This window comes from Trichomonas vaginalis, chromosome I (assembly GCF_026262505.1).
Source record: "Trichomonas vaginalis G3 chromosome I, whole genome shotgun sequence".
Classification (NCBI taxonomy): domain Eukaryota; phylum Parabasalia; order Trichomonadida; family Trichomonadidae; genus Trichomonas; species Trichomonas vaginalis.
Genome location: NC_067203.1, coordinates 15,060,617 through 15,083,916, shown reverse-complemented (window position 1 = coordinate 15,083,916; position 23,300 = coordinate 15,060,617). Strand labels below are relative to the sequence as shown.

The 23,300-nt window shown below is 33.5% G+C and overlaps 15 protein-coding genes and 1 pseudogene across 16 annotated transcripts, besides 1 other annotated feature; 1 reads left to right on the top strand and 15 right to left on the bottom strand.

Annotated features, from left to right (window-relative positions):
- Positions 1–5,659: part of a mobile genetic element that runs on past the window's edge.
- TVAGG3_0989490 (uncharacterized protein) lies at positions 16–600 on the bottom strand (the record flags this gene model as incomplete). Its single annotated transcript, XM_051254116.1, has 1 exon — positions 16–600. The coding sequence occupies one exon, from the start codon at positions 598–600 to the stop codon at positions 16–18; it is 585 nt and encodes a 194-aa protein (XP_051079690.1).
- TVAGG3_0989480 (uncharacterized protein) lies at positions 669–1,251 on the bottom strand (the record flags this gene model as incomplete). The annotated part of the gene is made up of 1 exon (XM_051254115.1): positions 669–1,251. A coding segment is annotated over one exon (583 nt), but the record flags the coding sequence as incomplete, so codon positions are not given.
- On the bottom strand, positions 1,280–1,663 carry TVAGG3_0989470 (uncharacterized protein; the record flags this gene model as incomplete). Its single annotated transcript, XM_051254114.1, has 1 exon — positions 1,280–1,663. One exon carries the CDS (start codon positions 1,661–1,663, stop codon positions 1,280–1,282), a length of 384 nt encoding a protein of 127 aa, XP_051079688.1.
- Positions 1,807–2,067, bottom strand: TVAGG3_0989460 (uncharacterized protein; the record flags this gene model as incomplete). Its single annotated transcript, XM_051254113.1, has 1 exon — positions 1,807–2,067. One exon carries the CDS (start codon positions 2,065–2,067, stop codon positions 1,807–1,809), a length of 261 nt encoding a protein of 86 aa, XP_051079687.1.
- TVAGG3_0989450 (protein of unknown function, DUF4106 family) lies at positions 2,278–2,604 on the bottom strand (the record flags this gene model as incomplete). Its single annotated transcript, XM_051254112.1, has 1 exon — positions 2,278–2,604. The coding sequence occupies one exon, from the start codon at positions 2,602–2,604 to the stop codon at positions 2,278–2,280; it is 327 nt and encodes a 108-aa protein (XP_051079686.1).
- TVAGG3_0989440 (protein of unknown function, DUF4106 family) lies at positions 2,981–3,691 on the bottom strand (the record flags this gene model as incomplete). The annotated part of the gene is made up of 1 exon (XM_051254111.1): positions 2,981–3,691. One exon carries the CDS (start codon positions 3,689–3,691, stop codon positions 2,981–2,983), a length of 711 nt encoding a protein of 236 aa, XP_051079685.1.
- On the bottom strand, positions 3,987–4,585 carry TVAGG3_0989430 (uncharacterized protein; the record flags this gene model as incomplete). Its single annotated transcript, XM_051254110.1, has 1 exon — positions 3,987–4,585. A coding segment is annotated over one exon (599 nt), but the record flags the coding sequence as incomplete, so codon positions are not given.
- TVAGG3_0989420 (protein of unknown function, DUF4106 family) lies at positions 4,739–5,173 on the bottom strand (the record flags this gene model as incomplete). Its single annotated transcript, XM_051254109.1, has 1 exon — positions 4,739–5,173. One exon carries the CDS (start codon positions 5,171–5,173, stop codon positions 4,739–4,741), a length of 435 nt encoding a protein of 144 aa, XP_051079683.1.
- A 55-nt stretch (positions 5,660–5,714) lies between the features above and the next one.
- Positions 5,715–6,181, bottom strand: TVAGG3_0989400 (protein of unknown function, DUF4106 family; the record flags this gene model as incomplete). Its single annotated transcript, XM_051254108.1, has 1 exon — positions 5,715–6,181. A coding segment is annotated over one exon (467 nt), but the record flags the coding sequence as incomplete, so codon positions are not given.
- Positions 6,182–6,672: 491 nt separating this feature from the next.
- On the bottom strand, positions 6,673–7,985 carry TVAGG3_0989390 (annotated as a pseudogene). Its single transcript has one exon. A coding segment is annotated over exon 1 (1,313 nt).
- Positions 7,986–8,931: 946 nt separating this feature from the next.
- TVAGG3_0989380 (uncharacterized protein) lies at positions 8,932–9,534 on the top strand (the record flags this gene model as incomplete). The annotated part of the gene is made up of 1 exon (XM_051254107.1): positions 8,932–9,534. One exon carries the CDS (start codon positions 8,932–8,934, stop codon positions 9,532–9,534), a length of 603 nt encoding a protein of 200 aa, XP_051079681.1.
- Positions 9,535–12,353: 2,819 nt separating this feature from the next.
- TVAGG3_0989370 (uncharacterized protein) lies at positions 12,354–12,932 on the bottom strand (the record flags this gene model as incomplete). Its single annotated transcript, XM_001329967.1, has 1 exon — positions 12,354–12,932. The coding sequence occupies one exon, from the start codon at positions 12,930–12,932 to the stop codon at positions 12,354–12,356; it is 579 nt and encodes a 192-aa protein (XP_001330002.1).
- Positions 12,933–16,690: 3,758 nt separating this feature from the next.
- On the bottom strand, positions 16,691–18,286 carry TVAGG3_0989360 (clathrin adaptor protein; the record flags this gene model as incomplete). The annotated part of the gene is made up of 1 exon (XM_001329968.1): positions 16,691–18,286. The coding sequence occupies one exon, from the start codon at positions 18,284–18,286 to the stop codon at positions 16,691–16,693; it is 1,596 nt and encodes a 531-aa protein (XP_001330003.1).
- Positions 18,287–18,559: 273 nt separating this feature from the next.
- TVAGG3_0989350 (clathrin adaptor protein) lies at positions 18,560–19,534 on the bottom strand (the record flags this gene model as incomplete). The annotated part of the gene is made up of 1 exon (XM_001329969.1): positions 18,560–19,534. One exon carries the CDS (start codon positions 19,532–19,534, stop codon positions 18,560–18,562), a length of 975 nt encoding a protein of 324 aa, XP_001330004.1.
- Positions 19,535–20,001: 467 nt separating this feature from the next.
- TVAGG3_0989340 (uncharacterized protein) lies at positions 20,002–21,757 on the bottom strand (the record flags this gene model as incomplete). Its single annotated transcript, XM_001329970.2, has 1 exon — positions 20,716–21,477. The coding sequence occupies one exon, from the start codon at positions 21,475–21,477 to the stop codon at positions 20,716–20,718; it is 762 nt and encodes a 253-aa protein (XP_001330005.1).
- A 303-nt stretch (positions 21,758–22,060) lies between these two features.
- Positions 22,061–22,819, bottom strand: TVAGG3_0989330 (uncharacterized protein; the record flags this gene model as incomplete). Its single annotated transcript, XM_001329971.1, has 1 exon — positions 22,061–22,819. One exon carries the CDS (start codon positions 22,817–22,819, stop codon positions 22,061–22,063), a length of 759 nt encoding a protein of 252 aa, XP_001330006.1.
- Between the last annotated feature and the right edge of the window lie 481 nt (positions 22,820–23,300).

The window sequence follows — 23,300 nt, the reverse complement described above, 5'->3', positions numbered from 1 at the left end:
AATATTTTTTTAAATTTACTCAGAAAAATTTTTCTTTGTATATACACCATTCTGAACATCTAAAAGACTTTTGACATTTGCCAAGAATGTTCGTTTAGAAGCTGCCATATAACCATATTCATGACAATATTGTTTATATTCATCATATAAAGACTTTTCATCTAAACACTCAAAGTCAGTTTCATCTATGAACAGTTCATATACACTCTTGTTTGCTTCTAACAATGTTTGTCTCTCTTCGGTATGTGGAATTTGTCTTGGATTGAACTTAGAAATATCTAATGTCATGAAATATGAGAACAAGTGGTTGTAAAAGTCAGATGTCAAAGTTTCTGCTAAGTCGTCAAAATATTCTGTATCTTGCATATGAGAATCTGACGTTCTGACAACTACATATCTTCTGTCAGAACTTTCTAACTTCATCGGAACAGCATTGTTTGAAACCATAATGAAGTTTGCAACATTTTCACAAACTCTTTGGTCTTTATACTTTCTTTCAACAACTCCAACTTTGTCTGTTATAAGACTCTTCAAAGCATCTGAGTTCAAAACTTTTGTTGTATCTATACTTTGAAGTTCATTGCAAACTATAAGTTTCATATTCTCTATTGAGGAGTTAAACTTGCCACAGATGTTTTCTAAGTTTGTCATATTCGGATTCGAATAACCTTCTAACAGTTTGCACAAGATATCTGTAAAGAATGTGTTCTTACCTGTTCCTTGTTTTCCAATTATAATGAGAGCAGTTTCATTTTTAGCACTTGGATGTTGTAAGATGTTTGCAAACCAACATAAGATATACTCATAAACCTTTTCGTTTCCATTGCATATAATTTCTTTGACATGGTCTAACCAAGCTTCTATAATATTTTCTTTCCATTCTACTTGTTCATATTTATATCCAGTGAAGATAGAATAGAAGTTTGGAGAAGGTGTATAGAACTTTATACCTCGAACTGAAAAATCTTCTAACTTTGACAATAAGATATCCCAAGCATCTAACATCTTCATTCCAACTTGTACAACTTTTATTTTCTTAAGTTTCTGTCTACATTCTTGTTCTGAAACTATTGTTGCTCTTGGTTTGTTAAAGACAACATCCCATTCTTTCATGACATAACATTCTGGGGCAGAGTCAACATAAATGACTAAACGTTTCAAATTCTCGACTGCTTTGTTATAGTCTCTAAATGGACACATATTTCTGAATGCTTGGAAGTCATAAAAATCTGAAACATCTATTCTGTACATTTTTATAAAAATAAAAAAATAATATTTTTTATTCTTGACTTTGTTGTTGCATTTGTTGTTCTTGAGCTATTTGTTGTTGAAGTTGTTCTTGTAATACAATACTTTCACCAGTTGCATCTTCCAATTCGAAACTTTCTGCTGTCATTGACAAATACATAGGACATAAAAGTTTTACAGGAACAAAGTTTGCGTCAACTAATGTCAACGTTATACTTGCCAAAGTGTTTGAGTTCACTAAGGTTGAAAATTCTGCATTCGAATGAACAATAGGCAAACCAGCAGAGAAAGTATTGTTTATACGCATAAGTATCTTTTGGTCATAATAGTTTCTGTCGACATTCGAATAACACTTTGAACCTAAGTTTGAAACAATATATAAGATTGGTGTGCTTAATGTCAATGGAATAGACATTCCTTGTATGACACCTTTTCCTGTTATAGGAAACTGTTGGTAGTAAAAACCAGAAATAAGTTTTGTATTATAGCTCATATCGTTTATAGTAAACTCAGTCGGACATCCAAACATAATGAAACCTGCTCTAGTTGCAGCACATGTTAACCTGTACTTAAAGTATTAAATAAGTCAACAAAACCTGTTGGTGGTATATCTGAGTAAGTATCTTCAAAGGAGTATTTTTTACCATTCACAACAATAAAGTCTTCTGGTGTCAAAAGAGCAAAACAGGCTTTAGTCGTCATTGTGTTTAAGGTTAGTTTACAATATCGTCCTTGAGGACTTTGTAAGTTTGTTGTTATAGAATTATATGACTCAGGGTTTTTAGTCGTAATAGTATAAACCATTATGTCTTCTGCCATTTACTTAGCAAATAAATTTTAATGAAATGTTGTGGTCGTCAAATATTTTTATAACGTCTGGGAAACTATATTTTAAGTTCAACGTTTCACCTCCTTTCATAACGTATATCTTGTCAATGACATTATATGAAACACCACAGCAATCAATGTCGGGTTCTATTTCTTTGATGTTTATATCGTCTGCCTCTGTCAAAAGTTTCAATAGTTCTTTCAAAACTTCATGAGGTCAATGACATATGAGTTCACTTTTACAGGGTTGTGTTCGACCAAGTTTAACATTATACTTAAAGCCTGACAAATCTTCTCCTGAGTTTGAAGTTTGTCTTTCAGTTGTTGGTAGTCGTTTCGAATATCTGCAACAGAACTTAAGTCTCTGCTAACTTCAGGATATGTTGGTTCTTTTACAGGAACAATTGTTATACCATCTTTGTCTTCGCATGGTTTCCCCACTTCAACATCTCTGTCTTTGACATTGACAACAACACTTTGACTGTTTGTTTGAGTTGGTGAATTTAACTTCACATCTGCCACCGCCATTAAACCTTTTGAAACACTTACGCTTCTATTTTTCGGAAATGACATTTTACTTAGAATAAAAAGATGGACGTATTCGGATATCTTATTGAATTGAAGCAGAACAAAGTTTATACTCACAAACAATACAAATACATTGACAGAATAGTTCTTTACACAAACAATGGAAAATGTTATAGAATAGCAATATTTGCTGAACCAAAATATTTTCATAAAGCAAAGAAAGTTGGTATAACTGAAATGGTGAAAGTTCTTGAAGCAGACAAAAATATAACTTCAAAACTGACCGATATTACTAAAGGAAAGTTTATAATACAATATTATGTCAAAACTGGCGTACTGTCAATATTTGACGGAAAGAAGTCAGTTCAAGAACAACTTACTGACCTGCTGCCAAAATCTGCTCGATGGAAGCTGTCGTTATGCCAATCTGAGGAGCCCCAGCAGGTTTCATCGAACGAATCTTCAAAAGAGCATCTTCCGTGAAAAGTGCTATTGGTTTTGTAAACTTCTTTGCTCTCAGTTCATCTGGACCGTCTCTGTCACCAGTATATTGTATTTGTACAGTACCAACAGTTGAAATACCACCCATAAAGTCTTCTGAGTCAGCAAATGGAATGCCAAGCCAAAAGTTTGAACGGTCTCCATTTGTATATTGAGTTTTTTGACCTCCTGTATGAGTCCATACTTTCACATATGGCATAATAGAACTTTGCATTTCAGGGTTAATGGTTGTTGTGAAGTTGTTGTTAAAGTTCATAGCATCTAATGTCAAGTTGTATGACCTCATATCCTCAACTGTAGAATATTCTTCTCTTGGATAATATTTGCCATCTATGTTTATATGATATTTAATACCAGGGTTGTAGAAACAAGAATAGTCATTTATAGTTCGTCTGAACAGTACAAACATAGTATCTGCATGTTTCATTGCAGTTGTTAAAGCAATATCTGTTCTTGCACCTGGGTCAGCACTTTGGTTTCCAACTTCACCTGCAAAGTCTTTGACAGATATTTGGTGTATAGGGAACATAAGTGGAACTGCAATATATTTGGCAGCTAAAGCATTTGAAATATCTGGGTCCAACATATAACCGGCAAGTCTGCTTTCTATTCTCTTGCATTCAAACTGTTCGCATGTGAACTTAACTGGGTCCCAAGCATCTCCAGCAGCATTGAAATAATAGTTTACTTCAGTGTTGAGGTTTGAGAAACCAAAGTCTAAGTCAACTCTGTCTTTGCAAAAGTCACAGAACTTGGCTCCACCAGTTCCAGCTACAGTAATGCTGAATGGGTCTTGTGTTGGTGCAATGACTAAGTTATTTTTGCTTGGAGTAAGTTCAATAGAAATTTTTCCTGCCCAGTTTGGCAAGTATCTTAAAAACCTGAAGATGAGGAAAGATGACAAAGGAACTCTAAGTTTCAGTTTTACTTTGGTTACTGCTGCTGCAGTTTGTCCAGAAAGGTTAACATAAACTCCTGGAACGTTAGGGTCAAGTCTTCTTATTTTCTCAATAGTTGCATACTGGTCTGTTTGTTCTCTAGCTTGTGGTTGTACTGAGTTTCTCAAAGCGAACCATTCATAGTTTGCCCATGTTACTGTTTGAACTAAGTCAGAGTTAGAATATATCTTATATCCCATGAAAACTTCTGGAGCATATTGGTATCCGACATAGAAAATTCCATTGCAACCTTTCTTGTCAGACAACTTGGCAGAAGGTTTTATTTCAATGTCTTGTTCCACGTATAAGAATGAGTTGTCAATAGAAATAATATGAAACCTGTCGCAAGCAATATCTACTGTTGTTGAAGAACCTTCTCCAAACTCACCTACGTTTCCGTAAGAAACAGCAGTTGTATATTCGTAAGTTCCAGGAACTATTTCTGACCTTCTAATGGCATTGTCGCATTCGTTATACCATTCGGAAACATTTCCGTTCATGGCATCCAAAACTGTTGGCGTTATATTCTGAGCGGCGTACATTTCATATGGGTAAAAATATAGAATAGTTGGATTTATGTGTCATAATAGAACCCACTCGTACCAAGCTTTACTTTCTTCCTGACTGAATCTTTAACTCTTCTTTTTCCTTCATTGCCACGACTTTCACTAGATGAAGTTACTTCTTCACTACTTTCACTTTGTTCTACTCTTCTTCTTTGGTGTCGCTTTTGGTAACTTGCCCTCTGCTTCAAGTTGTTGCATCTTTGCCTCATGTTCACCTAGTATGTTGTAAATTTCCCATGTCCTTTTTGCCTTTGGGCTCTGGTCGCCCATCTCAGGTAACCTATATCCTAGAAAGATTTTGTCATAGTTTGTATTTGAGTCTTCGCTTATTGTTTGCATGACTCTTTCCTGAGTTTCCGGTTCAAGCTCTTCAAACAGAGCTTGTCCATATGGAATAAGCTCGTTTCCAAATATATGTTTTTGTAGCCATTCTGGTTTTCTTTCCATGTTACCAATAATATCTTTTGTGAATGGGAAAGCTTTTACCCAATGTTTCAGTCTTGCGTCATTTATTTCTGTAGTTGGTTTTATTTTGTCAAGGAACATGTTTTTCAATACTAACATTTCATTTGGTACTGTCCATTTGAGTTTTCTTAAATATTCATCCCTTCTCAGTTCATTGTCTGCAAAGTAAGTTTTTATGACATTTTGCAAACTTTTGTTTGCAAGGTCATGTACAATAGGTTCTCTTCCTTCTCTCTCCCTAACTTTCTTTCTAAACTCTTCACCAAATATACCATCTCTATGGTTCTGTGTAGTTCTTTGAGATAAATGTTCTAGAACGTCAGGTGTTATATTTCCTTCAGCCATGTTCATTTCATACTGGTCCAAAATATCTGCATGTTTCATATCTTTCAATGGCATTAAAGCCGCGCTGAAAATACCAGCTATATCTGGTTCACCATTCACTTCCATTGCGTCTACAACTTCTTGGAATTGTGGTTGTAAGTTTATGAACCACCTATCCGGATTAGCTTTATGACCCCATCTCATTGTAGTTCCATAGTCTGCAGAAACAAAAGTAGGTTTGTTTCCATATTGGTTAGGTTCTGAATGAACTTTAAACAATGTTTCATTTCTATATGTTTTGTTGAAATTTAACCTTTTATTTTCACCGAGTTCAGCCAAAGATTGAACGTTATATGGTCGTAAGTAAAAAGGATTATTGTATTTGCGTACATTTTCTTTCAGTACTTCCATTCTATGCTGAATATTTTCATCTGATGTTGGAGTCTTTTGTATGTCGGCGAACATTTTTCGATATTCTTCTACTATGTCAGCCGAATTTTTCTTAGACTCTTGGAAAGATTCCATATTCTCCGCATACACTTGTTGAGGGTCAAGATTTTTCGGCTGTTCCAAATCTTCATCTAGTTCTGTGAAGTTAGTTTCCAAAGGAGGGACTTGTTCGTTTCCTTCAGGCTCTTCTAGCTGTTGTTGCTGAACTATTTCTTCCATGTCTGGTTGTATCTGAACTTCTTCCTGTGGAGTTTCTTGTACCTCATCTGCTGGCATTTCATATATTCCGAGACCGTTTTTAACAAGTTCCCTATCTAAGTCATCCGGACTCATAAACCTTTCTTCTTTCGTTCCGTCTCTATTTTTTACGCGTTTCATGAAGAGAGTTGAATTATCATTTAGCTCTGACACCAAATATCTCGGAGTAAATTCATTCATGTCATTTGGATGATATGCTATTAAATCATATCCCTTTGCGAGCTTGTATTTTCCAGGTTTGAGATTATATCCCATTTGGTGCTGAACCATAAAGCTAAATAGGTTCGGGTCAGTATTTCCTTCCTTGAACTTTCTAATAGCTTCTTTATATCTGTCACTAAAGTCAAGAGTATCTGGGTAACCATAATCTTCCTTAAGCATTTTTAAGAATTCTTGGTTTCCTTGTTCTCTACTTCTTTTGTGTCTTTGCTCTGTTTGTGGTTGCTGTGCAGGGTTTTGAACTGTTGGTTGCTGTGCTGGTTGTGGAGGTGGTTGTTTTGCTGGTTTTGGTTGTGGTGCAGGTGCAGGGTTTTGAACTGTTGGTTGCTGTGCTGGATTTTGAACTGTTGGTTGTTGTTGTGGTGCTGGATTTTGAACTGTTGGTTGTTGTGTTGGTTTTGGTGCATGCCTGTGTCTGTGTCCATGTGACGATGTAAATGTTTTAGGTAGTCCTGGTGCAGGTGCTTCTCTTGGAGGGTTTGGTGGTATATAAGTTCCACCAGCTGGCACATATGTTCCATCTGCAGCATAATGTCCTACCTGACTTTTCGTTCTTAAGAAAGCATTTACTAGGTCTGTTTTGGTCTGTTGTAACTCTTTTTCTTGACTTTCCACAACAGTTGCTCTAACGGCGTCATAGGCACTTTGAACTGCCTGTCTCGTTGCTGCATCTGTTATTTTCGTCATATTTTGTGCTACTTCTCTTAACTCGTTGTCGAAACCTTCAGACTTCAGTTTCTTTCCAGATGAGAAGTCGTTCACTAGTTTCACCTTACTATGAAGAGCTTCGAAGGCATTCTTAAAGTCAGCATTCATTAAAGCTTCATTTGAACTGTCTTCATCCGCTTGTATTTTTGTCCTTATTGACCCTATAAGTTGGGCTGCTTTAGCGTTGGCTTGGGCATCTAACCAGTCATTATTAGCTTTTATAATATCTGCGCTTTTCATTGCCTTTTGCATGGCTGCGTCGTTATTTTTACTTTCTTGTGCTAAGTTTTCATACTGTACGGTTTGGTTTTGCAACTGTAAAAGTTTTTCTGCCTTTACATTTGCTTCAACTTCTTTTTTATACTCATCGCTATCCATATATGTCTTCAGGGCTTTTTGTTTTATTCTTCATCTTTCAGTACTTTATATTGAGTAGTATGGTTTTTCAAATTTATAACATCTTGTTCCATTTTTGCTACTTCTGCTGCTTTTTCTGACACTTTTTTCGCATATTCCTCTGTACTTAGTTCTTTCAGTTGTTCTTCTTTCTTCTTTTTCTCTACGTTTAACTCATTGAGTTTCTTTGTGTGTCTGTCATATTCTAGTTTCTTTTCGTTTTCACTTATTTGTTTCTGTATGTCTATGTTTGACTTTTTGACATCTGTTATTTGATTTTTGAGTGAACTCAAATTCATTTGACTTTGAGGGTTATAAGCTGTTCCGTCTGCAGCTCCACCATAGCCTGCCATTTTCGCTAAAAGTGCCGCTCTTAAACCTCCACTCTGTGCACCAATAACTCGGTTTAAAAGCATAGGGTTGCTTGACATTTGTTGCAACATAGTGGGGTCATTCATCATTTGTTGTTGCAACTGTTGTTGTGGTGTCAGTTTTACTATTGGATGTTTCAATGCTCCTTCCTCTTACGTATATTCTTACGTAGCTTACGTGGCATTTTAAGTGAAGTTAAAAAGCGGTTTTTGACAGATGTTTATATGACACTTTTTGTTCAGCACAAAAAACTACTCGGTCAAAGTGTTGTCAGTTTTGTAAAATAACCGTCCTATCTCATTCTATAAGGGAGAAAAGGCTTCTCAAAGTATACTTCCTTGGAACGCCTGTAACTTTTCCTGTAGCGACGATAGACCCTTACTTGTCCGGACAAAGTTATACTATTTTGAGTGCTCTACAAAAAAGTCACCGGCGACGACTCTCAAAAACCGTTGTGTAAAAAGTTTTACCGTTGAACAAAAAAGTATATATAGAAAACAAAAAACGTTTATAGTTCATTTAATATTTGAGATGGAACGGTTTTCCAACGGTAACTATTAAATAAAATAAAAAAATAGAGGGGTCTCCGTTGACGAAAACTGTTTTTATTCAATATTCATTTTCCACAAACTTCTGGTCAGTTCATTTTTGTCTAATGCAAGACCACAGTAGTAGCATGACTGACAATTCTTTACAAAAGCTCTTTAAAGGTCAAACACTTATATCCTCATACTTTACTAGTATGTCCAAAGAGGTTACACAGGTTTCAGTCCAATCAGACACAAATTGAAGCTCAAATTCAACCAAAAGAAACTGTAGAAGTCGAACAAACATCAGAGCAACCTTCAGAACAAACAATAACACAACAAACTACAGAAGCTCAAGTTGTTTCAGTCCAATCAGACTCAAATCAGACACCAAACATACGCAAAGTTCAACTAAAAACTTACACTCCTACAGAACCAGAAGGTGTCTTCTCATTCTCAACAACAGAAGCAAGATATAGAAGACTCATTGCAGCTTATCCAAACAATTTGTCCTTAACAGACAACAATGACTATGATAGATATTTCAAAAGTATAATAAAACCAGTCGAAACATTAGAAAACAAAGTTCAAAACCCGACAGTAATGGTTGACTTTTTCTTGTCGAATTTGCCTTATGTTTCAACTATGATATCTCTTCAAGCAATTGACGAGTTCATTATTTGCTGTGAACCAAACTTAAGAGAACAGCTATATGAAACACTCAACGACTTTCGTCCTTATCCTTTAACTTACAATTGGAAAGAAGATGAAAACAAACGCGGTTCTTTCTCCTGGAATCTTTCCATTGTTGCTCCAGCTGGTGTAGCTGCACATCCATTCGAAATATATCCAAAATTGCATTACGAAAACAATATGCATATTATAACAACAGCCGCTTTAGAGATTCCTGAACGGATACCAGATGGAGAAGAAGTTTCAATAATATCTGTTCAAGCAAACCGAGTTGCAATGCCACTTACAGTATGCAAATTCACTCACTCAAGCAGACAATTCTATCAAAATCTTGAGTTCGTTTTTACTGGCACAGCCAAAATGCTTCTCAAAAAACCAGAACAAACCACAATAACCATCTTCTTATCTGGTTATTGTGAAGATGAAGACAATTCGGACGAAGAAGAAGAGGAGGAGGAAACAAGCGAAGACTCAGACGATATCCAGTTCATTTCCATCCGTAAAAAACATTAAAGCAAACATTTCAGAATAAAAATTTGAATTTTAATCTAAACAAAAATTTCTTATGGGCTAGAGGGCGCAACGCGCCTGGAAGCCCCACTCACCTGACCTTAATTTGGTAGGAAAATTTTTCATTGATCTAAAGAAATGATCAAAACTCTTATTTATTGTTGGGGCATTTTCTTAGGAGAGGGTAAATTTGAATACCATTCAAAAGTAAAAATTCACAATTTGTTCGATTTGGACATATAATCTATTATTATATATAATGTAATTAAGAAAAAAAATAAAATGACCTGCATATATTAATTATTTAGATTGCAAGATTCAAAAAAGCTATTAAAATTAGAGAGTAAATAAATAGCGAATTGATTCATATGGATTTATGTAATTGTGAACATTAAAAGAGTTTATTTATTGATCTAATAAAAAAAGATAAAATATTAATGAGAAAATTGAAAGAATAGAGTGTCCCATTCACTCGTGTTGGTCGCAATGTATCATTCTGGGAGACATTGCCTCTGCATGTCTCCCACAATGGCACAATGTTCCTTGGAGAAAGACCTGGAAGGGGGTCCTTTCTCAAGGTCAGGGCCCCCTTCTAGTCTTTCTGGTCCTGGAAGGAGCGCTTCTGACTGGTCTGTGCGCTGCTTCCAGGAAGAACATGAGATTGCGCCAATAAGCTCCTATCAACAAATTTTGACTAAAAATATAAAGTATCCTTTTGTGATTTAACGAATAGCTCAATTTTAAAATAGATTTGATTCTAACAATAAATTGAATGAGTTTCGCTTACGTTTAGAATTTAATGATTTATATGATTTTTTCGTTCACAGAAGAGTCATTGATATCCAATATCAAAAAAACAGCAAAGACACACCATAATAAATGATATTGAAGCTAAATATTACATATTTCAACATATCTAAAAAATTATTATAAGATTAGATCTCATGCAATGCCGAGCAGTTTCCTAAAGCATAATTACTTATTTATACAGAATCAATTATATAATATTCACATTGTAAATTATATACATTCTCACGAAGCAACATGAAATAGACTGTCCGAATTTGAATTCAAATAGAGATCTACTTCAAAAGGATTTCTTACAATATGTAATCTCGATGTTGATCACTGGAATACAAGGGATGCACGTAATTTACAAATTGTTGCAAAAATAGTAGTGCAACAAAAATTTTATTTTTAGCTTGTCACTTGATATATAACAATTGCAAAAACTCAATCAAAAATAGGATTTGAACAACTTTTTAAAATTGTGAGAAAAATTCTATCGGCACATTCTATTCAATTTTAAAGTATTTCTTTCATATTCCAATCGATTATTCAATATTTGCTAATCACAAATTTTAGTTCAAAATAAGGGTTTCGTTTTGCTAAAATTGTCACTTTTATAGCATATTTGTTTTTGGATGTTTTGCGCAACCAAAAAAAAACTATGATATACAATGTGTGTGTAAAGAAAATACTTTATTTACTAGTTAAAAAATCATTTGGTATTGATCAAGTTATTTTTTCTGGATAAGATATTATATGGATAATTGGATAGAAAATACAATTATATAATCTTGTACCTGGTTTAATTAAGCTAATTGTCATCAGAAACTTGTAATTTTTATGAATTTCAGATTTTCTTTTCATTACTGCTTTTCTTAATAGGTCAAGTTCTTATTTACGTTATAAAGTATGATATTTACAAATATCAAGTTATTATGTTTTTTGAGAAATTATGAGAAACAAACAAAAATGAAAAAGATAGGAATAGCAATGAATAGTGATGTGGGTATAGAAAATGTAAGAGATATGAATGCAAAGCAATCAGTATTTAGGATATTGACCATAGATTTCGAAAAAAAAATGCTGCATATTGAGCGAAAACTATGATTATATTATAAGGCTGTCATTTAAAGCATAATGAAACTATTCCCTTTTCATTTTAATCGAATAAGATAGTAAAGATTTTTGAATTAGCTAGAAACTGATGAGATGTTTTCACAAATCAGATTTTTAATCTCTATAATGCATAATTCACTCAATATCTCAATTTTGATATTGCGAGATATTTTTGCTATCGGTTTCGCAATTTTGACACAATAGCAAGAGGGTTCTATAAGCATTATTATCAACGTAGAATCTGAATATCATATCAGAAAATGTCGCAAATCTGACATTTACCCGACCAAATAGCAAAAATAATTGAATACTTTTCGCAAAAACTTTAAAAATCGATAAAAATATGAAATATAGATATTAAAGAGACTTTTTATATAATATTCATAAAGATTTTCCAAAAATATGATACCGCAAAATTAAAAAAGTGACGTCTTGAGTGGAGTCAAAGGTCGAAATTGCTAGCTAAATGTTTTTTTAGCGAAATTGCGTATTGTACGTTTTTTCGCAAAACGAAACCCTTATTCAAAATTCAAAAAATCCCTAATTTTAATTTCAGATGAAATCTCGCAAAAATAACATTGTTTTAACCATATAAATATATATTTTATATATTGTATAGTGATTTTGTAATATTTTTATGAGTAAAATCGAGAGTGAGGAAATGTGGACTAAAAAAACGATAGAAATGAATAGTTTACATGGAAATTCTATAGTTACAAGTATTCAATGTTACTTTTGTGCTCGAGATTTTGACTCTAGTATATCGAACGATTAACGTATTTTTTGTAAACCTTTTCTCCAGTTCCTAGATTTTAGCACTTGCATTATATTTGTACTAGGTATCATATAATTTTCGACCATAGGGGTCCGAAAATTGAATTCTTTCTATCAATTCATTTGAAAATATAAATCTTTTATTACAAATCATAAGGATTTGATTCTGGTGGAATTTGCGGTGGATATTGGTTACTATTTGTTGGTGGTGGAGGTTGATAATTATTGACTGGTTGTTGTGGAGCAACTGGCTGATTATAATATGTTGCCTGTGGTGGAGGTTGTTGGTACTGATTATCAACTGGAGGTTGCTGTGGGATATATGGAGGAGGATTTGGACCCTTTTGTGAATATGGCTCGGGTGAGTATGGTTGAGATGGATAGGGGTATTGAGCTTGGTTTGGATTTGGTTGGTCATAATACTGGGGAGTTGGTGGGATCAAACTTTGATTTGTAATATTATTAAGTTTGTTTGCATTGCTTGAAGAAGAAGACTCTTCTTTCCTGCAGCAAGCGCAGCAAGCGCAGCAACATATTCTCTTCTTGTAACAATAATAGCAGGCATAAAATGGAGAAAGAAGTAACACAATAAGAAACCAATAAAAATATGAATCAGAAGAAGAGGAGCGAGTAGCTTCCCTCTTTTTACTTACTGACTTCAAATCTTCTTTGTTTTGATAACTTCTTATAAGAGAGAACTGCAATATAAGAAGGAAAAACATCTCAACAAAAAATACTGACAACGTCGGAAAAGTATTCAAAATCAGAAATATTGAGAGTAAAACACAAATCAGAGGTAGGGCAACGATAGAAAATTTTTGGAAAAAAAGTTCGGAGATCTTAAACGTATCATATTCCCTGCATGGTTTGGTATCTTCCGCCATGCGTTGTGCCAAACATATTGACACTTTCCAATAATTAATTTATGGTATGAGTCACAGAGTTAGATTATAAAAAGAAAGTAAATAATTGCAATTAGAAATCATATATGTCGGAAATCAAATGTTGATGAGCAGAAACCTTTTACTCATCATAAAAGAGATAAATCACTAAAGATTTGTATACATTAAAATTTGATATTTGGTGCTCGAAAACTGTCTGATGGGACTCCTCCAAAATGAACCAATCTATCGCTGAGGACCAAATTAGATGATGTGGATGGTGTATTCTCTAATTCTAACTTAGGAAGAATGGAAACAAAACGAATGACGACAACAACATGTCAAACATAGATTAAATATCTATGAATCAATAAAGTATACGTGCATTGAAGGTGATAACGATCACTTGAGGCTTATAACTCTTTGACTAAATTATGCAATAATTAAATATAATCATTTTTATATTTTTATACTGATAGTAATTAATATACTATCCTGCTTAATAAATGGTATGATCAAATTTGTTTGAAAATTTAATTATGTATATGAAACTATGTCTTCTATATAAAAATCAAAATTTTCGGACGAACCTAGATTGAACCTTTATGAAAATCTATCATTTTTGTTAATTGAGTTAATATGAATCTTTTACATATGTATATATAGCATTGATAGCTTATATAATCATGGTTTATTCCATATTAACATATTTTTTCAGTTAAATTTGTTAATAATATCATGTAACAAATTAATTCAAGATTAGAATGTCTACAAAATGCTAACAAATAAGAACAAAATACGATTTCTCGACTTAAATTTTAATATGGAGTAGTTTTTCGTTTAAATCTAATTAAAAATGAATAAAAACTTATCTTGTACTATTTTCATTCAAAGATTTTAATAATGTAAATCATGCATTTTCATAATTCAGTACAGTTCTTTTTAGAATTAAAGTTGATGAGGATGATATTTGTGATTTAAAATAATTTGTTAATGTTCACCTTTTATTCATCACCTTGTGGTATGCCCTAAAGCAATAGCATTATCAATTCTGCTGAATTGATCAACTCAAAATTCCAAAAAAAATTCAAAATTTCAAAAATGAAATTAAACAATTTGAATTTTCACATGAAAAAAATCAATTTCGAAAAAAATTTGGAAAATCAAAGTATTTGATAATTAGTCAAATAATCAATTTACATCGTTGTTACTCATAAAAAACAACTAATTTTTGATTTTGATATCATATTTGATAAATACTCATTCCAGAGTTGATGTAATGTATTAATTATTGTTAGAGATATTGCTTTCACAGCAAAATTCTTATTTCATGAAAGAAAAAAAAAATGATTTTATTCCAACAAAAACAAGTAAACAGATGAATGGAAACGTACTATATTTTCATAAATGTAGTAATCAGCGTGTCAGCTTTTGTTTATCATGTTCGAGTCAAAATGTATTAACTTGTAATAAGAAATATTCGAAGATTATATGAAGTATTGAGCATTCTTTGTAGAAATATTTGTAATTCATTACTAACATATATAATAAAGTTGTTTTTTTTTCCTTATTGCAATAATTTTGTCTGATTTTAATAACTTTTCATGTATACGAGTTGTGTGAATATGCATCATAATATGCGTAAATATACTTATTTGCGACGAATAATGTGGTTGCATAATGGAGGTGCTAAATTTTGATTTTTAATATGGGGCTTTGGTATGTATAATCATGTTCTTATCTCAACGTAGGAGTATTGGTGCAATATGATTAAAATTTACGAGGTTGATCTTAAATTGAATAATTCTGGAGTATAAATCACAATGCAGCTAATTCTATGTTAAAGATAGATACAGATTGTAGTAATCAATTAGGGAGTACAAATTCATTCTTTCATTTCTGTCGTATTGAGCAGAAAGGAAGAGATCATAACCCTAGGAAAAAAAGCCCAAATTTATCACTTTTCATAGTACGTTAAACTCAATTGCTCGGCGAATGCCGAGCACACGTACTCATCATTCAACATAATATTCTCATTCTTTGGTTATTATAGTGCCAGACAACACAAGATTTCAAAGAATTACTTGAGTTTTCAATTAATCTTAATCCGATTTTAGATTTATCGAGAACTCCATCATCACAATCACATACTTCAGTGCGGTAACTACAATTATCCATATACAGAAGGAAGTTCTTTTCGAACAACTCATTTGGAGTCTGTTTTGGAAAGAACTTCTTTCTGTCCGACTTAATTTCATAGTTCCTGATCAACCAAAAGACAGAAACCACACACTATCTACTTAGGAAAGGAGTTCTTTCTAAATCTTCCTTAAATTGAGATTTTACGAGAGATAACCCTTCTATTGCACTTAAAAATGAACATTTTGATATCTTTAGTATCACACATGGTCATATATAGTATTTCATCTACATGAATACATTCATCTTTCGAAGTCTCTCATTAAATGGGAGGCTTCGAAAGATGAATCGTTTTATTCATACAACTTTAAATCTCGAACACATTTAGAGAATGAGTATATCATTTTATTCTTGTTTTGAGTTTATTCTGATTCAAAATTGCAGTGAAAACAGAAGTTCACACATCATATCTGAATGTGAGCTCATCTATACTTATACGATCTCAATACCTCCACTCTAAGCATAAGAGGTGAAGTTATATAAAAATTATCAGATGCGTTGAAGTCTCAAAAGTATTGCCTGAATGCTTGTTTCATATTTGTCCAAGTAGTTTCAAGGAATAAATGTATTGTTTTTTATAATTTCGATTTATTTTTAGAAAATATTCAATATAAACCTTTATTGTGTTATTTACATCTCATAAATTCTCTGTCTAAATCATATAAAAGCGCGTTTTACCCCTATGAATCAAGAAATTCATTCAATATTCATGGTATATTTATTAAATTTATACGATTTACTAATAATCAATATTATATCCTCATAAATAGCAATATATTTTGGTAATCTATGATAATCATATACAATATTTGAAATCAAATTTTCATTAGTTTAGGTTCCTTGTTAATAGTAAACCATTATATTTATTACTAATAATAAAATCTATGTGTCGTATTGAAATTCAATAAAATTACTTATTCGGTCCAAAAAAACAAATTAGATAAATTTTTTCTTTTTTTATGTAATTTTTGTTTTTCATTTTTCTCAAGATCCTAAGTTATGTTCTAACTTTTAACATCATATCCTATCATGCTAGGCTATATATTATAGCATATCCAAAAGGCAAGGAAATCTATCAGAGAAGCCTTTTTGACCTATCGTTGCCCTACCTCTCACAAATCACTTATTAATTGCGAAAAACACTTATTTTAGGCCATTAGACAACATTTCGATTTGTAAAAGTATTGAAAAATTTCCGGAAAAGTGACGTCCTCATTAAGATCCGTATGAAATGTTGATATTATTGTTTGTAGTTAAATTTTTCTGATTCGATTAGCAACAAATTACATCTTTACATGTATTCAACTTTTTGAAAGGCAATGTCAAAATGTAAGGGAAAAAATTGAGAACGAGAAAAAAAAACATGGCATTTCAGAAAATCCTTCAAAAGAAATATTTTTTTATTTGAAGTATAAATCAAGAACCTTCTGAACTGCAGCAGTGATTTGTGGTGACGTTCCGTTGATCTGAACGTTGCATTTGCCATTTTCCACGAAGAATCTGCACAAAATTCCCAAAACGCCACCTTCTGCATTGATAATTCCAGCGCCGCAGACATTTCCTGGTGGAACTTGCAATGGCAAAACAGGAACTTCCAAAACAGATGTCATAATCTGCTTCATCTGGTTTGTTGGATCTCCGACTGGATTGAATGATGTTGTTGCCTGTTGTGCAGGAGAAGTCAACTGTCCCCAACGAGCGAAGAAGTTGTTGTAATCCATGTTGAATGGAGCAGTGAACTTGAAAATGTTGAAAGGTAAATCCAAGACTTCGTTGTGGCTCTGCTCATTCCATGTGTATTTAAGTGTATAAGATGGTGGATCGATAAATGGCTGTCTGACTCTCAAAGCGAATTGGTAAACAGTCATTTCTCCACGGTTGATTTGAGGAGCTCCTGGTTTCGATTGAACGGCAAGGAAAGGAACAGGAGGAATGTGAACTCCAACGTTTGTAAGGATTCCACCTGTCTTATTCTGTATATTGAATGATAAAATGGCGTTTGGATGGTTGACTTGGATCGAAAGATTGACAGCAATGTTCGAATCTTCGAAACAAAGACCTTGGTCGTTTGCCAAAAAGTGTTTCTTAATGGCTTCTTTGTTATTAAGAGGTGCAGGAACAATTGCAACAGGTGCAGAGCTGAGTAAGTCTGAAACAGCGTTCTGTGGTGCTGCTGGAGCTCCAAGTCCGAAATCTGTTGGTTTTGCAACTGGTTTCGGTTGGGCTGGAGCTGCTGCTGGAGCGCCAAGGCCAAGAAGATCCATTGCGTCGGCGTTGTTCTTTGGTTCTGGGGCTGGAGCGGCTGCAGGAGCTGCTGATGCTGGTGCTGCCTTTGTAGGAAGCTGTGTAACGAACTTCGATGGGTCTTCTTCGTTGTTGTCCTCTTCATCTTCCTCTTCGAGGCCATCTTCGGCCTGTTCGAGCATGACTTTACGTAATAATGAAGATTTCTTGTTCTCAAACGGTGGAATTGGCTTGAAAACAGCTTGTATGACTTGTGGTGGAGCATTAAGTATTGTAATATATTCGATTGCGCGTTGTTGAATGTCGATATTTGTTGATGAAGTTAAAGTTTGGATGAATTCTAAGACTGCTGGTCTGCCTGGTGGATACTTAGCACCAATCTTAGCAAGAGCAGTGATAATAATGCCCTTGGAAATGTCAGATGCAACTTTGTACTTGGCAATGAACTCTTTGATGACTTCTTCTGGTCTGATATCGATAATTTGGATATATTCACCAACAAGCTGTGCTGTGAGAGCGATAAGTCTGTCGTGTGGGTTGTTTGAGCACATTGATCCGAAAGATGTCATTGTTGCATATCTCTGGAGTGACTGTACATTGGAAACAACCTGGATAACACGATGCCAGACACCATCGGAGCACTCATCGCCAGCCATTGTGATTAGTTGAAGAACAACATCAACAAACCAAGCAGGATCTTCTGCAAATTGCTCGGCCATGACGGCAATCTTGAGGCAGAGAGGTTCTCTCATTGAAATATCGGCGAATCTGAGATAGTTCAAGAGCTCGTGAACGATTTCTTCGGCTGACTCTTTTGTGCAGACAGCGAAGAGTAAAGAAAGTGTTCTGCGGCGGATGGAGTTATCTGGATCGCGAAGAGCAAGGTAAAGTGTCTGTCTGTGTTGATCAAGAGATGGAATGATCGAAGGATTGGCTTGTACAAGGCGTGTAAGCGATTCGAGAGCTAAGTAGAGAACGTTAGAAAGCTTGGCGTTAAGGAATCCACCAAGAATTGAAGCAGAACGCTACATAAGTTGATTTGAAAATTGGCGAGCGATAATGAAGTTGATTGCTTCGAAGAGTAAGATGAGGTTGGAGTGAACTTCCTTAGCTGAAAGGGAAACATCTGTCTTCTGGAGGCAAGTATCGAGAATTCTGTTGATTCTGTCTGTTTCGGACTCATCCCAGTTCTGCTTGTACTGGAGAATACGCATGTACTTGAGAATAAGCCATGGAGCTGGGTTGCGACCGTAAAGATAGTCTGGAGAAATAGTTCCATCGAAGAAAATTTTTCCGAGCTGCATGAGAGCTGTTGGAAGGACAAGAGCCATCTTATCGGAATAACGCTGAAGGAGAATCAAGATGAGTGAAGCAGCAGAAAGCTGAACACCGTAATTCATGCTGAATAAAAGCTGATTGAGACCTTCGACGAATGTGGGCTCGAGCTGGATGACGGAAGGAGTTTCACGGTAAAGGCGGCAAAGTGCAAGACATGCTGTCTTCTTGACAAAATCAGAATTCTTTGGATTGATTAATGCTTGAAGAATTGGGCCTGAAAGTGCTTCAGCGATTTCACGACCACCGATATTAGCAGCGGCAGCAATAGCAAGGCACTGGCCTGGTTCATTTTCTTGGTTACGAATTTCTTTGCGGAAATGTTCAATGAACATTGTAACAAGATCGTAGTTGCCATTTAAGTAAACACCAAGTGTGATGTAACCGATCTGCTTTTCAGAAAATACATTAGAAGCGACTAATTCGACCATTTGAGGGAAACCGAAGTCAAATGAGTAGCCAAGAAGGTGGATATAAAGAAGTTTAGCAACATATTTCTTGCGGCTGTAACCATTAAGGCCTGACTTGCCGAAACTCTGACGAATCTTTGCGAGTTCTTTCTTAACACGAGCAACTTCTTGTTCCTTGGATTGACACTCAAGAATTTCTGTAATGAAGTTCTTAAGACCATTGATATTACCTGTAATTGCACTAATAAGACTCATTGTTAAATTATATAAAAAATAAAATTCAATAAACGATAGAATTCCCGATACGATTTTATAAGAGTATGATCCCTTTTGATAGTGCGCTTTGATATAATTGACTTGAATATAACTATATTCAAAAGGACGTCATTCTTGATAAAGTTCCTCAAGTCGAAACAATATCCAATTTTATGTCTTTGTTTTCACTATGCTACAGCTTTCTTATAGTAGGAAAAAGCGAATCATCATATTCTCCTTAGATTCTGGTTAAAAAAAATAATTGAACATCAAAGAAAGTCAGAATTGTACTCTTTCATTAGGATAACATCAATACCTAATAAAATACAATAAGATTATCATTTTAATTTGTCTAATTTCCTTTTTGATTCTCTCAAAAATTTGTTTCAACTATGATTATGTCTATGTTTTTCCAAAATTTTTTTGAAATTCAAATTTTGATTATCATTTCTTTAGTGTTGTTCTTTATTTTCTTGATTTCAAAAAAAATTTGGAATTTCTCACAAGCGGTAGGGATCATCTATAGTGATCGAGCAACTGATTGCCATTTATAAAATTGCAGAATCTCTATGTGATTATATTTTTCAATGGAATCAGAGTACCGATTGATACAAAAAAATAGATTTTAATTTACATAGTACTATCTTAGGTATTAACTATAACATTTTCATTCAAACATCTTCGTGCTATTCTAACAATTCTCTAAAAAAACAATCAAATAGCATTACTCATCATTTGTATTCCTCAAGTTTAAAACTTTTCGATATTTATGCTACAAAATCTATCATTATTTCAAACCAGAGAAAAATCATCTTCATATCAATTCGATTTCGATCTACATACATTTGTGTTATGAGATAATATCTTGACCACATACATTAATTTTAAATACGATGAAAAGGAAGAAAGAATCAAAATAAATTTTTGAAATGTTTTAGGTTTTAGATTAAATGTATAAATTTATGAGTTTGTTTACACCGGTTTAGTTGTATACATGCATATACACTCAACAAAATATAGTTTGTATATATATTTCCAAAAGGTTTTTTCTTTGAAACAATTTGTAGCTCTAGTAAGTAGTTTTGCTTTGAAAATTTCGAACTTTCGTGTGGATAGATATTTATGAAAGATTTCGAATTAAAAATGAAATTATTAAAAAAATATGAGTTTAAACATATTATTTAGAGTTTATCCTTTTGTATTGAAACGACTTTGTCACCTCCAAGAGTGTTGAATATCAGATAGTTATCACCTTCTAACATTCCTGCGAAGAAGTGGTTATGCTTGAGGAAAATAACAATAGGAGCTTCTGGATTGAAATATTGTTTGTTCAATTGTTGATCATGTTGTCCGCAAACTTTTACGGCAATATTCTTCTGTTTTTCATAAGTTCCATCGATTTCGCCTGTGTTCATCAAGAATACAAACAACATTGATGTATCTGATGTGTTGTATACAAAAGGAGCTGGCATATTAGAATACCATTCTTTATTTCTTGCAGCATATGCAAATGAAACACCAGAAAGTAAGCAGGCATTTGAGAACTCATTATATTTAAGTTCAAGCATCCATGCAATAGCATCATCTTTAGTTTCGAATGATATAAAATGTGCTTGTTTGTTTTGAATGTCAAATGATGTACAAAGTTTATACTTATCGCTAATCAATGTCAGGATATTGAGAATTGCAAGATTTACAGCACACGGGAGGTCACATTCCCCTTGAGATTGGAAAAGTTGAACCATAATATTAGCTTCTAGGCTTGCAAATAGTCCACATGGGCCTGGTCCTCTTTGATCGAGTATGAGGGAAGACTTTTTGAAAACAAGTGGGCAATCCCAATTTTGCAATTTGTTGATACATGTGTTTTTATTAGAACCATTGTTGCAGAAATGCGATGCAAAGTCATCGAATTCGGCTCCGCAAACATCAAACTCTTTCATTATTTATAAATAATAAAAATTGCGAAAAAATTCAAAATTTTGACACTTCCCCGAAAAAGTTGATCAAAATTTTGAAAATTTTGGAATTAATAATTCCATGAAATTAAGATTAAGCATGGTAAATCGATTTGAATTCCGAATGAATGAATCAAATCGAGAAAATATTAGAACGGAGTAAAGTTTTTGAAATCTGCCTGCAATAGAGTGATTCAATCGGACTGTAAACGTTAGTGTAGTACAGGAAGACACTTCACCATTAATTCGATATCTTGATTTATACGTTTGCCCCTTAGTGATGACAAAAGATGAAGAATTTTAGTTACGTAACATTTGTTGATGAATGAATGTAGAGATGACAACCTAGCTACTTTGATCATATTATCGTAGCGTCCGATATTATTTTCCATATAATATCGTCACGTTTGGGATTTTGAGTATTTTGTATTTTTTTTGTTTTCACATTCTTGTTTTATTCTAATAAAATGTTATCTCGTTTGAATATCTAATGCAATAGACTTAACTACAGGTTTTTAATAACAAAATTCATATAGAATGATTTAATACCAAAGAATTCTTAAATTGTTCAAGTTTTCCTGACAACATGCAATTCTTCAAGACCAAGCTCTTTAGCAGTATAGCCGTTTAAATTTAAATACGAACCTGTCAGATAATTGATGGTTGGATAATAATGAAAGCTGAAATTGATTTGCAATCTATCTGTAAACATGAAATCTTCAGTATACTTTACAGCTGTTGCAAACTCTTTTATCAAGTTAATGACTTCTGGATCAGCTTTATAAAGGATTGCATAATCTAAGATTATTCCTTCAAAAATACATCCTATTTTATTTGCATCACATTTACGAATTTCTTCCAAATCATTTGATCTATAAAGTCTTAGGAAGTCCATCATTGCAAATTGTCCCAAAAAAGTAAGATCATCATCACTTAATACTTCAAATCTGTTAAATCGTAATAAATCAGTGATATGGACTAATTGTTTACCTCGATAAATAGGGACTTCTTCCATATTTTCTGATTCTTGAATAAAGTATTCAATGAGTTTAGGATTTGGAGTGATTTGTAACGTTTCGTTAGGACCTAATCTATCCCCAGGAAAATCATTGACTTTGATCCAGCTTGGGTAGACTATAGGTTTTCCTTTGAGGGGTTCTATTAATTCTCCACGAGGATAATGTTCTTGAGGTAAAGAAGGTTTTGCCTCTATCTTAGGTGGATCTATATGCTTATCCGGAAATATAATCCCTAGATTTAGATCAAATATCCCACTCGTGCATTCTAAAATACTTCGAATAAGATTATGCAATGAATCAAAACACATAAATGTTGTAAAATAGATTCAAAACTTTACAAAATTATATAAGCCGCCGAATTAATTTTTGCAAAGCTCAAAGAGTTATACAAGAGTTGCCCAATTCAATTACAATTGAATGTGTTTGATTTTTGTTTCCTGTCAATTTTTTATCATGATTTTTGATTGATATCTAAATGATTTCAAACGACAATTGAAGCATAAGCTCTTTATTCTATAAGTCTTAAGGGTTTGTTTCTTTCCCAATGATTTAACAACGAACACATTAACTTATTAGTAATAGCGAAAGCATTATTCCAAAATTTATGCAAATTTTTGATTCATAGGTTCAAAGTTCCTATATAATGATAACGTTTAAGATGATATTTGTAAGATAATTTCACGCGATCATTCATATTAATTGTTTAAATTAAAGATTGTATTGGTTGCTTACACATACAAAGAAATCGCTGAGGACAATTAGATTTTTCTATCCTATAGACTTTTAAGT